Below are 12,304 nucleotides of genomic sequence, written 5' to 3' on the forward strand. Positions count from 1 at the left end.
GGCTCGGCGGCGGCGCTCGCCGCGGGGGGGCGGACGCGTGAGGAGGAGGAGGCGGGGGCTGCGGGAGGAGGAGGAGCCGCGGTGATCACGGCCCCGGGTCCCGCAGCTGGGCTCTCTCCTCACATGGGGCCCCCTCGCTTGCCGCAGCGGCGGGGCAGACCCTCGCCGCGCTGCTGAGGGGCCGGGGCTTGGCTGCCGGTGGGGTATGCGGCCATGAGAGCCCGCGCCGCCCGCAGGCCCTGCTGGCGCCGCCGCTCAGGTAACGGCCGGCGCGCGAGGGGCTGAGCGGGGCGCGAGCGGAGAGCGGGGCGGGGGGAGCCCGCGCGGCCCCGGGGAGGCCCGTGCGGGAGGCGGCGGGGCGGGAGGCGGGAGCGCGCCGGGAAGGGCAGCCTGTCAGCGGAGGGGAAGGGGCGGCCGGCGGGGTCCCGCTGCTCCGCGCCCCCGGCAGCGCGGGGAGCTGAGCGATGTGTTTCGGTGAGCAGGTGTGCGGGGTTGCTGCGTTCGCCCCGGGGGTGAGGGGGAGCAGGGGCTGCAGGGCGCCTGAGCGCTGCGGGGAAAGCCGGCTGCAGAAACCCGTGCCCTGATCCGGGGGCAAGGGTCTGCCTGAGCACGGCTGGGAGCGCTGCCCAGCCACATGAGGATTGCCTCGAAAATGGTCACTTTGCCAAGAAGTGCGAAAGCTTTGGCTCCGGCTTTGCTATTTTAAGTGCTACCCTGTAAAAATACATGAATCATGTTTTAATGACAGGCTCGACTGTTCAGGTGTATGTGCATATATGTTTGCTTTATGGCTTTCAGATGAAAGGTGCTGTATAAATGCAGATGATCGCCCTTAATGTTGCATTCCTTTGAGGGTGGGAACCGTATTTGCATTAAGTATGGAGGACTTTCCGTTTATATATTCTGATAGATATGAAAGTTGATAGCTGAAATCTAAAATTTTGAGAGTACTGAATTGAATCTTATTTAAGTTTATGCCTTTCTTTCTGTCCCCCCAAAGGAGACTTGCAGCTAATGTTTAGGCTAATTTATGAGAAGCCTTTATGCTTCAACTGAAATGACTTTTTTTTTTAAGTAGAGATCAGAGTTCTAGTATATTTTATTGTCTGCAAGATCAACAGACTTACAGTTCCATGGACTTAATTAGACAGTGGAATTTACAACCTAAGATAAGACTTTTTTATGAGAAACTGATATGCCCAGTGGACTAGCCATAAACCTTTCCATTTAGTCATCATCTTTGGAAATTATTGTTGCATACCATATCCTGATAGGCCAATAAAAATGTCATTTTCTGAGTCTTGCAGAAGTATATGGTACAGCTTTAGACATGGCTGTGTAATTCCATTGTCCGTTTTGGTTTGTCTTCGTGTTGCATGTAAAACATGAGTAGCTTGAACCGAAGGCAAAGGGATGTGTTCCCTGTACCTGGTGGCAAGTGTGTGGTTTTTTTTTTACTTGGAATTTTTGTGCTGTTTCATTAGGATAAACAGCTGTCAGTGGGAGCACAGCAGGAAATAGAAACAGGAATCTTTGCTTCAGTACTTAGTATTTTTGCGGCTGTGGAAGGACACATTTGGTCTAAATGGGATATTCTGGTGGTATAGGCCTCCTGTAACCTAGTTGTACCCTACAATTCTATACGTTTGCTTTTGCCATTGTAATTATTTATGCAAGTGGTTTCACAAATTCATGAAAGAAATGCAGGATTAAAGGAGAGGACTGTTGCTTCTGCCTCTGCTGCAGAAAAGAATGAAGCTTGTGGTTCGCTTGCATCATAGGTTCCCTTTCTGTATTCTTCCTCTAGCTGAGAACCATGCATTTGCACAATGGCAAAGCTGCTTATTATATCCCTGCGGCATGGTACCTTGCAGCCCGACACAAAAAATAAGTACTCTTCTACTCAAGATCAAACAAGGTCAATGTTCATGACTTTTTTTTAATGCCCTTTTCCTGCTTGTTAATTCCCTAACATATTCACTTGAAGTTGTGTGTTTATCAGTAAGTACGTCTAATAATCAGCAGCTGTATCACACTGGCTCCATCTGTTGTCTGTTGCCAAGGCCTCCTTCTGACTTGGATAGTAAGCTTCTTTTCATATGGCCCTGTCACTTTTTCCTAAGTTGAGCGCATTTCTGGTAGTGGCCAAGCCACTTTTGGATATGTTTGTCCTACTGGTTGAACTGGAGGACTGTAATAGCTCTGGCAACCCAGAGTGGACTTAGTTGAGGTAACTTTGCTTTTGAAGGCTGACTTGGTACATTCCAGGTCTGTGGCTCACAAACTGAGTTACGTGTTTCTCCGTGGTACCCAGGGTGCTTCAGATTGATATGTAAACACCAGCAAACTCCAATGTCTCCAATTCCTTAACAACAACAGATTTGGGAAGCCCTGTTCTCACTTCAAAAATTCATAAATAGCCAAGGCTGTGTTACTGTCCATTCGTGGAGCTGGTACCTGAAGGAAACATGGTACTGGGTGTTTCACCATAACTGGTGTTTCAGCTGTGTTTTAAGGTTAGATTACAAAATGCGTTTTAAGTATTTGCTGAGATGACACTTTCAGCTGGAAAATACAAATATTGTCTGTCCCGTGTGATGATGTATGAATGTAAGATTGTATTCAAGAGAGGTCTGTCAGGTATGAAAGTCAGGCTGCTCACCTTACTTTCATCCCTCTTTTGAGCATTCTTGTTCTCTTTTCTTGCCTTTGCTGTGCTGGATTGTCTCAGTGGCTGCATTGAAACAGCAGAAAGTGGTGTGCCATCTCATGTGAATCCTCCCAGTGTTAATAGAGCTGTCAGTCTTCAGCCATAAACCTGGCAGAGGCGCTGAAGGGGGAATTCCTTGATTATTGAGATGTTACAATACCTGTTGGTATTGGAAGGCTTTGATTCCCTTTGTTTTCCTCAAGAGCTAAGCAAACGTCAGCCTGCTGACACCTGGAAGGCATGAGCTGCTTCTCAGTGTCTTTACTGAGCTCTGTTTTGTTAGCCAAACATAATATATTAAAATTATCCATTTGAAGCAGCAGCTGTGTAGTGTACATGGTCTACTTGAGTGATTATTTAACTCTAACCATGCTCTGTAACTAGGCTAGAGTCTGTCTACACTGTGTATTGCACTGACTAAAACCAGGCTAGGAGACAAATGGATTTTGTGAGGTCCCTCTGTAGAGGTTTAGTTTTCTGTTATAGTTGAACCCACGAAACTGTTGGTAATTATACTATGGGCATACGGATCAAGTGATTTTTCTGTTTGTTTGTGTGGTTCCCCACCCCCCCCAAGTGATATTTGCCTTCTAAGTGTGTGCCAGAGTTTATGCCTATGCTTGATGCAAATATTTTTAAACCTACAACCTTGGCCCTGAATCCTGAGCTCTGCAGTAAATTAATGGCTAGTCTCTTTTACTGGTTTCAGACTTGGCTTCAGTCACAAAATAAATGAACTGTTTGTTTCAACTTAGCCTCTTGTGGAAGTTTGTTTGCACTATAAAACCACAATGCAGTTTAGCAGACTTCCAGTTTTTGGAGTGGTGTATTAGGGCTAACGCAGGTCTCTTCTGAGGAATGTCAGCCCTCCTTGTGGGAAGCTTTTGTTATGACAGTACTGGCCAGAGCTTGGAATTATCCCCTACAGGGGAGGTGAAATTAAAGCAAGATGTTACCTAAATGAAAATAGAAAATGTTGAGATTTTGACATTCATATGTAGTGTTCCAATTAAGAATTTAAATTGGACCCTGAGACTTAATGCTGTAAAAGTAGTTAAAAGACTTCAGCTTCAGGATGAGCTGGGCCAAACATAGTGCAAGTTCTGATACTTGTAACCACCTTGCCTATAAATATTTGATATTATCCTTCTATCAAAGACAAGAAGCTAAGTTGTGGATAAACCAAGGAACTTTTGTTCTGTTAGGAAAGCAGATGATAGATGACAGCAGTTGAGAACAAAACTGTGGAATGCCTGGATCTCTTTACCTGTTTAGTTTGAGTGTTTTACTTCCAAACTTCTTTTTTTTTCTCCTCCAGGCTAATGACCTCAAAGTCAATTCAGTCTCTGGAAGATTTTGCTCTTTACGTTCCTCTGAAGCCTTTCTAAAATTTGCACAATACTACAGTGAATGCTTCCCTCTGCTCCCCTCAGTTATTATTTTGTTGAGTGACACTTGCCAGCGTAATTCCTTCATGTTTTTGTGGTGCTGGGCTTTGAAGCTACATCATACTATGAGTTTAAATAGTTAACTCTTGGCAAATTACTTATGTCAAAGCTTTGGCATCTTGTTCTTCAGAAAACCTTTTCAAATTAATAACATGCATCCACCAGATTTATTGCTTTCCAGGCTGCATGCCTAGCGACAGTCTTCTGTGTCTAAAAAAGGCTGTTGTTGTTAAGGCCATCTTTTAGGAAATTGCGAGGTTGACATTTGTGTGCAAATATGCATGTTATAAAGATACAGGGGTCAGTAAAAGCCTTAGTAATGAATTGAAATGTTTGGTTTGGGTTGATTGGTTTGTATGTTTGTTTTTAAAGATCATCTTTTATACCCCGTGAAACTTCACCCATTTTTATATCTATGAAGCCTAAAATTTCACCTCTTAGTTTTACATTGATGGGTGGGGTATAACTTGACGTGCTGTTGTGGGGTTTTCATCTTTAAATATTTGCAAGCTTAGGTATTGGTTTCGAAAGCCAAACATCTAATTAACCAAATAAATGCAGATAGTATTTGTATTTATCGTAAATTCTATGAGTAAAAAAATCCATGCATTCATGCAGTGGTGAAAGTGATCCTGAAATAATATTAACATGGGTAATTTTTTTTCTTTTTCAAGGTTTGTTTTGTTACACTAAGAAATTAAGATGTGGTAGGGCACGAAACATTCTGTAATTGTGCTTTTCAGTAATGTAGTAAATGTGTGAGTAGGGCAGGTATGCATTTCAAGAGGTATATTTCTAAATGGTTTTTGTCTTGGCAGAATGTGATGTGTTTTTCTTGTGTAAGGGTGTCAGAAAAAATGTTCTGAAAGCAAAGAATTTATTGGGACATGTTTTTTAGTGTTTAGTGTCTTTTTCTTTTTAACTGTCTGTTGAGCACAACTGAAGAGTTTTTAAGCTGAACTTTATTATGAAAAAAACCCACCCAACAACCTTTTAGCTGGTTGCAGGATTTGCAGGATAGTCTTGGATTCTGTTCAGTGCACTTTAATTAACCACACAAGGTAGTAAATTAAAGTACCTCAGACTGACTTGACAGTCAATTAAACCTTGGTTGATTTCATTGAGAATGTGATCATTAGTGTAATTGGCCAAAATGACAGGAGGCCCACTTGGAATTGTGCCCACTTGAAATTTTCCTCTAATTCTGTGTGTGCAATCCTGGGCGGAAAAGGAGACAAATGGAGCTCTATCCTAATAATTTCCAAGGATTTTGTGTAGCTGTCTGGAAATAAGGCAAACTCCAGCAGGCAAAAATGAAGGAATGAGTTACTTGGGAATCCAGATGGCAAAACCTTTTGGGGTTTATGTTGTGTGAAGTACTTTGAATCTCGTCTTTCATTGTGGGATTTGTATAGAGTTTTGCAAAGTTCACCATGTGATTTTGATCAAAAGGATGTGTATGTATGAGGGTTTCTTTATTTTTTAATAGATTGAGAGACTATGTTGAGAGCTGATATTTTGTTAATGGTATTTGGGTACTTAGGACGGAGTTAGGCTTTTCCTCCTCTTTAAGATTGCTTACATAACTTGGTATCTTCCTCTAGTTAATATAACAGCAATCTTTCTATTTTCTTTTTGTATATACATTGCTATGCCTGAGAACTTAAACTTATAGTCCTGATTTACAAGTTGCTTTAGTTTGCTGGGCTGCGGTGTGGACGTGTTGTTTCACTAGATGTAGCAGGGGTGTTTACAAGCTCCAGAGTACGCTTAATCTGGTGTTACTGTGATACTGGAGTGTCAGACTGTGCATTTATGGGGCAAATGCTTGTGCCCTTCCTGGGAAAGCGTCTAGTGCATGTGGGTATTACTCTGATGCAAATAAGTTCTAAAAAATGGTTTCTTCAATTACAGCAGGTTTTCTGGTCAGTCTTCAAAGTTACCTGCATCTCCTGTTCCAGAAAATGAGTTGTTAACACCATGGTTTCCTGTCTGTCTTCCTTCCACAGACAGTTCTTTCTTTATCTCCTAGAAAGTAACCAAATGTTAGTTTGTCCCTTTCAGATCAAAAGGAATTATTTAAATGTGCCTTGGAAATTCCTGGGCATCTTCTCTATAGCTGGGGAGGTTCTCTGGGCTATTTTTCTTAACTAGGGAGCTATAACAGGCTGTGTCTTCCCATGGTGCTTCTGTATCATTTCCAGACCTTCAAGGCTCATGGGGCAAGAATATGAGGTCAGAAATTGGATCCTGATCTTCTGTGTGGCAACTGGCCACACCACAACATTAGACTGTATGGTACTATCATCTGAAAAGTGCAGTAAGCTCGTGCATATGGGAGTCTGCGTATAAAATTCTGTAGGAATAACATGACATGGGATTTGATGGAGATTCTATTTTCTTAATCACTGGTAAGATTCTCTTACACCCACCTCCTCCTGACTCCCATTTAGACAGGGTTAGTGTTAAGGTGATTGAAATAAACACCTAGAAAAATATGAGGGTTTTTTGTTTGTTTGTTTGCTTTTTTGAGAGGATGACCTCAAATTAATTGCATGCAGTTCAACAGAGCTTACTTCTGAAGGCAGGGAAGGACTGATGTTTTTCTGATGTGTTGGCACAGAGCATCTCTGGAAGATGCACTGCATACAAAACATGGGTATAGCAGCACTGCTGTATATTCAGAGGACAGCTGGTGTGCCTCTGTTTTTGAGATGCTTTTCAAATTTAGTGTATTGTTCAGGTTTAAATAGAAGTATAATTGCCTGGTCTGTTCTCTGCTTTGCTATTATTTTGTCTACCTTTTTTTTTTTTTTAAATTTTATTATTTCCTTCCCCTCCCTCCAGTTTTTCATTTGCTCTCAGAGTGGGGCGGGGGGGGGGAAGAGAGAAGTCTGTCCTTTTTGTGACTGCTCACTTTGTTCAGGTTTTGTGGAGGCTCACCCAAGTGCTGTAAGTGAACAGTTAAGTGTGGAAAAGATGAATAACCTATTGAGTCTAAGGTTTAAAGAAAAAAACCAAGTAGGCCACCTGTCAGGTTTGCCAGTCCAAGCTGCATTTGATGGGCTCCAGAGTCATCCTGATTACTTCATCATCCTCTTAAAAATTTAAAATATAAATAAATAAATAAAAATCCCTTACTGTTGTTGTTTTTTTTTTTCCCTCTCTTTTCCCTTTTTTTTTTTTTTCTCCTCTCGTACTTGGCAAATGTAGCTTATTTCCTGTGTTTGGTTGAACTGAAATTAATATAGCTTTAAAAGTATCTTAGGGAGAAGAACTGTTCCAGCAGTTTCTTATAAGAATTCTTTGGTTTTGTGGCAGGATTGTTGAGGTTTTTATAAATTTAGGGGCTAGATCTGTAGTGGATTTAAACGTGTGTTCCTACCAGTTAAGGAACTGGTCTTGGAACACTTGTAGGTGGAAGCTTTAAAAACGAAGGTTTAGGTGCTCCAGCCTCCAGCTACTGTTATTGACAACTAATAATTTTCCTTATGCTAACTGAAAGTCGAACTGTTTTCTATAGTTAGGGATCCTTTGTTCAGTCTCTAATGTGAAGTCATTTCTTGCAACAGCAAATTGGTCACCAACTGCTGCTGAAGCAGAATAGAACGTTACATTTTGTGGGTTTCCTCCTGCTTAGTTGATGGCTTTAGCAACCAGAACTTGAGTAAAAAAGAAAGGGGGTGGGGAGGGAATGGAAGTTGTTACCATTTACATTTAGAGTTCCAAACCTATTCATCTTGGAATAGACAGATCCTTGCCATGAATCTAAAGGAAAAGTTTGTTAGGTTGTCTGTCTCTATTTATGATACTATGGGCTTGTGTGTGGTGTGGTGTGTGCATTTGTTTGTGTTGTGGGGTTTTTTTGTTTGTTTTGGGGTTTTTTGTGTGTGTTTGGTTTTGTGCCTCTCCTTGGATATCTCCTGCTTTTTTGTTGTTGTTGTTATTCCTTTAAACTGGTATAAGCTGTGTTGGAGTCCTGTCAAACTTATTAGGTATGTTTAGAATAATGATAATCTCAATTTCTTGTATTTTAGGATCCAACAAGAGTAGAGAACACAGCAAATTACCCGAAATGTGAGAAGCCTTCCCTTAGCAAAGTAAAACCTTGTTTTCAAAATGGACCGAAGTAAGCGGAATTCAATAGCAGGATTTCCACCTCGCTTGGAGCGCGCTGAAGACTTTGATGGTGGCCCTGGAGGAGACGGGACTGCATCCCAGATAGGAAGAGTTTGTACCTCTTCATACAGAGCCCTGATAAGTGCCTTTTCCAGACTTACCCGTCTCGATGACTTCACATGTGAGAAGATTGGCTCTGGTTTCTTCTCGGAGGTGTTCAAGGTGTGTGTTTAGTTTTTTCCTCTATTCATGTTGATTGCTTCATAGTTGCTGCTGAGAATGTACCAGAGTATAAGCAGAAGTACTTTTTGCAAAAGTACTTTTCACAGAAGTCAACTGTTTGTTCTTGTATTTGATTTACTCAGGGTGAGTGAGTGAGTGTCACTCTTTAAACTATGTTTTTTACTTGTAATTTATTTGGGCAGTTGCAGAGGCTATTTAGGAGAAACAGGAAAAGCTAAAAAAAGCCCTTAGGTTGGTTTATCATTTGGTCTCTGCCATGTATTTTTGCATTCATGGGTGTATTAAACACTAATGGCTGTTGGTTTTTTCATAAATAAGTGTGAATGTCTTTAATTTAGCTAGATTAGTTTTGTGGGATTGCACTCACTTTTTAGTAGTCTGCCTCCCAACACTAGATATGTGTGTGTTAGGAGATGTACATATGACTACTGAATTTGAAACCACAAAATTTATTGCACTGAAGCTACAATGCGATTAGGTGTTATTTGTTTCTTTTCCTGCTTGCTATGCCGTGCCTCTAACTCAAATAATCAGAGACTGGTTTGACATAAATAGTATGAATGAGAAAATCTGATGTTGCCAGTGACTTGCTGCTCTGAATCTGGGAAGTGGATAAGAACTTTGTAAAGCAGTTTGTGAAACCATACAGGCAACCCCAGTTTTTTTAGCACTGGTGATATTTCTGCTGTTCTGGTAAGGTTTGTCCTAGAGGAATGGGACATTGAGTTGACTTCCAGGCTTTCATGCACTGCAAAAATAATTTGTTTCCTTGTCCCAGTTCCTGAGTTTAAACCAAGTCACTCCCCAAATTTCTGGCATTTCACTTGAAATGGAAATAAACTTTATCTCACAATATATTATGTCCATTCCGTGACACTGTGTGGTGTTTTCTTTATGAATTTAAACAAAAAAACCCTTTTATTCAGCTTTATTGATGTAAATAGAAATGTGAATTAGAAAATGCAGGTTATTATGATGATGCTTTAATACTCAAAGGCATTCAGATCTCCATATATATCTCTTTTCTTGTCGAAAGGCAAGTCACACCGCAGAATTTTTTCTGTTTAGCTAGATATATGAAATTTAATTCTGACTAACACAAGTTTTTAATTCCTCCAAATGGGCAGACATGGCAAATTTTATTTGGGATGTGTAGTAGACATGGTACAGGTCAGCTCTTTATAAAGCCAGTTTCTATACAAATTGAGAACAAAGTGGTTTTTGTTTGGTTTTCTTCTTATTTTCCTGTTTGGAAAAGCTTTCTGTAATTCATTTTGTACCACCTATCTTTATATCCAGATATTTCTTAACGTGGATTGAACTGATTTTTAAGTTGTGTCTGTCACTGGAACTCATCTTTATAGCTTTTACAGCAAAGCTACTGTGAAGTGTGTAAGGGTACCAATAGACTTCTGTCATCTCTAAGTAGTGGGAATAACAGACCTTGGTTTGTTTGTGTGAATTTCAGAATTCGTGTTTTGGAGTAGTTTTGTCTTACGTTTATCTCAGTGTTGTTGATTAGATATTGTGTCTTTTCCTATTCTGTAAATTTAGGATCTTGGCTTCTTTCATACTTGCATTTCCCAGTGCTTAGATTATGAATCTATCCTATAGCAATATTGTCAATCATATTTATGTTTGGACTTCAAAAGGTGTTGTAGCAGAATAGCTGCATGCTTTGTGAACAGACTGACTGTATGAAATAGCTACGGTATTCTACCGTGTATTGGTGAGGAACATCATGGAGACGTGCCCTGAGGCAAGGTGCTCATATACTCAGCATTATAGATCATTGATCATACAAAAGTAGATGCGGGAAGAAAGTGGCTAAAAGTATATTTCCAGCACTTGTAGTGATTGATTTATTAAGAATACCTTATTTTAGGAGAGCACTTGGTTTAGCCAGGTAGTGGCATACAGAGGTAAACGTCTGTTTCAGAATTTACGTTGATTGAGAGAAATCCTTGATTCCTGGTTTACCTTCCTGTGCATTAAGTCTGCTAACTCTTTAAAAAGCTTCCCCTGCCATTCCCCTTTTTGGTAAGCTAAACTAGACATCACACGGTGTCAGTCTGCAATCAGTAGTGCCATTACTCTAGGAGAGCATGGTAGTAGTCTGAGTACTAGTGTCTGTTTTCCCAGAAACAACCACGGACCTCCTGCAGGGACACAATGAGCGATAAAACCTTTTCTTTCACCTCAGTTTCAAACAAGGTCTCGCTTCAGTTTTGGCACAAAGGGGTGAGAATGCATTAGGACCTTATCTTAGATGCAGTTCCATGCTCATTTAAGAAGGTTTCTGTTCTGCTAGTTTATCTGCATGACCCCTTCAGTAATTAATCCTGCTGTGCTGATGATCAGATTTCATGCAAGAACCTTGATGTGCTTCCAGGCTGGAGAGCCTCATGGTTTGACACAGTTAAAGTTTGGCCTGATCCGTAGGCTCCCAGCTAAACAATTGAACTCGAGAAGAATACAGGACAGTTCTAGACTTGCTGCGTAAGTAATTTTACAAGAGCAATGAAACCTTCCCTTCAAATTGGCAAAGGTGCCTCCAAAACCACCATGTCACCAGAGATTTTTTTCAATTATATATTTGTCTATTGTTTTGTGAGTGTCGTATACTGGGTTCACTCAAGTGTTTTCGTAAAGAATGCTTGGGCTGTTTTGATGCTTTGGGATTTTCTTTTGCTGTGTAACTGACAATTGTTTTCAGTGATTTCTTCCTCTCCATCCTTTTCTATGGGAACTCCTATCCACTGTGATAGACTATATTTAAAAAGGAGTTGCCTTCTATTAACTTGGGCATAGGAGTACATTGCAGCTCAGATGTATATTTAATGGTCATATGTGCTATGAATGATCTTCTAGCATTTCTAGTGCACCTTTATTCATATACAAATTCAACTTTGTGGCTTATTCAGCAGGAAGTATTAAAGTAGCATTTTTATTTTTGTTAACCAGCACTATAACAATTTAAATTCATGTTTGCCTGAATACTAATTAGTATAGCAACTAGTCTAGAAAAACTGAACTTTGTCAGACTATTAGCAATGTAGTTTGAAGCATCTGACTGACTAGTGCCTGTTCTGATTTTCAATTGCAAGTGCAGAACATTGAGGTTTACTTTTAAGATTGAACTAGGCAAAGATTGTTTATGTAAATAACCAGTGCTCAGCCATGATCCCAAACCTTTAAATTCTGAGCTGGGAAGACCGGTAAGGGCTGATGAAACTAAAAGTAATTGTGGGGGAGATAAGCATCATACTGAAACTAAATACCATATTGGGAAATAGATACTATTTGTTGTAAAATGTGTGTTGGAACAGCAGTCAGGCTAAAATCCAATATTTTTTTCTATTCAAATATACCTTCAGATTCAGAGTCACTACTAAATATTCAAGTTGCTAGAGAATTCCTTCAGGTGTTCTTGTTGGCTCTGCATTCTCTGGCTGAACTTTTGAGAGAGACTGGAAATACCTCAGTGCTTCAGCTGAATGTTAAAAATGGGCTTTTTGTGGTTTATCATTCATGTATACATGAAAATAAGGATCGTTGATCTAATATAGAATTGTGCAAATTCAGTGTCCTCTGTATGTGTTGGGAAGGTTGTGTTGCTCTATAGGTGTAGTCAATGGGGAATTTGAGGGTTTTGGCTGTTGAGGAATGGTGAAGTGTTTGGATACCCAAGGAAGTATTAATGGGTTTGTCTTGGGCAGTTCTGGATGCTGAAATAGTTCTTTCACTGCAAACAGTTCTTGTGCTGTTTTAAATACACCTGGCC

At 40.5% G+C, this 12,304-nt stretch overlaps 1 protein-coding gene across 2 annotated transcripts in view; it reads left to right on the forward strand.

Annotated features, from left to right (window-relative positions):
• The first annotated feature begins 50 nt into the window (after nucleotides 1-50).
• TESK2 (testis associated actin remodelling kinase 2) overlaps nucleotides 51-12,304 on the forward strand; it is a 69,396-nt gene continuing 57,142 nt past the window's right edge. The window contains exons 1-2 of one of the 2 annotated variants that reach the window (XM_065071530.1): nucleotides 51-259; nucleotides 8,196-8,499. In XM_065071530.1, the coding sequence (XP_064927602.1) occupies nucleotides 8,278-8,499 (222 nt within the window). In that variant the 5' untranslated portion in view covers nucleotides 51-259; nucleotides 8,196-8,277. Of the gene's footprint in view, nucleotides 260-8,195; nucleotides 8,500-12,304 lie in introns of those variants that run through there. The other variant, XM_021285632.2, reaches the window with a different exon arrangement.

Source organism: Columba livia, chromosome 8 (assembly GCF_036013475.1).
Source record: "Columba livia isolate bColLiv1 breed racing homer chromosome 8, bColLiv1.pat.W.v2, whole genome shotgun sequence".
In the NCBI taxonomy this organism is placed as follows: domain Eukaryota; kingdom Metazoa; phylum Chordata; class Aves; order Columbiformes; family Columbidae; genus Columba; species Columba livia.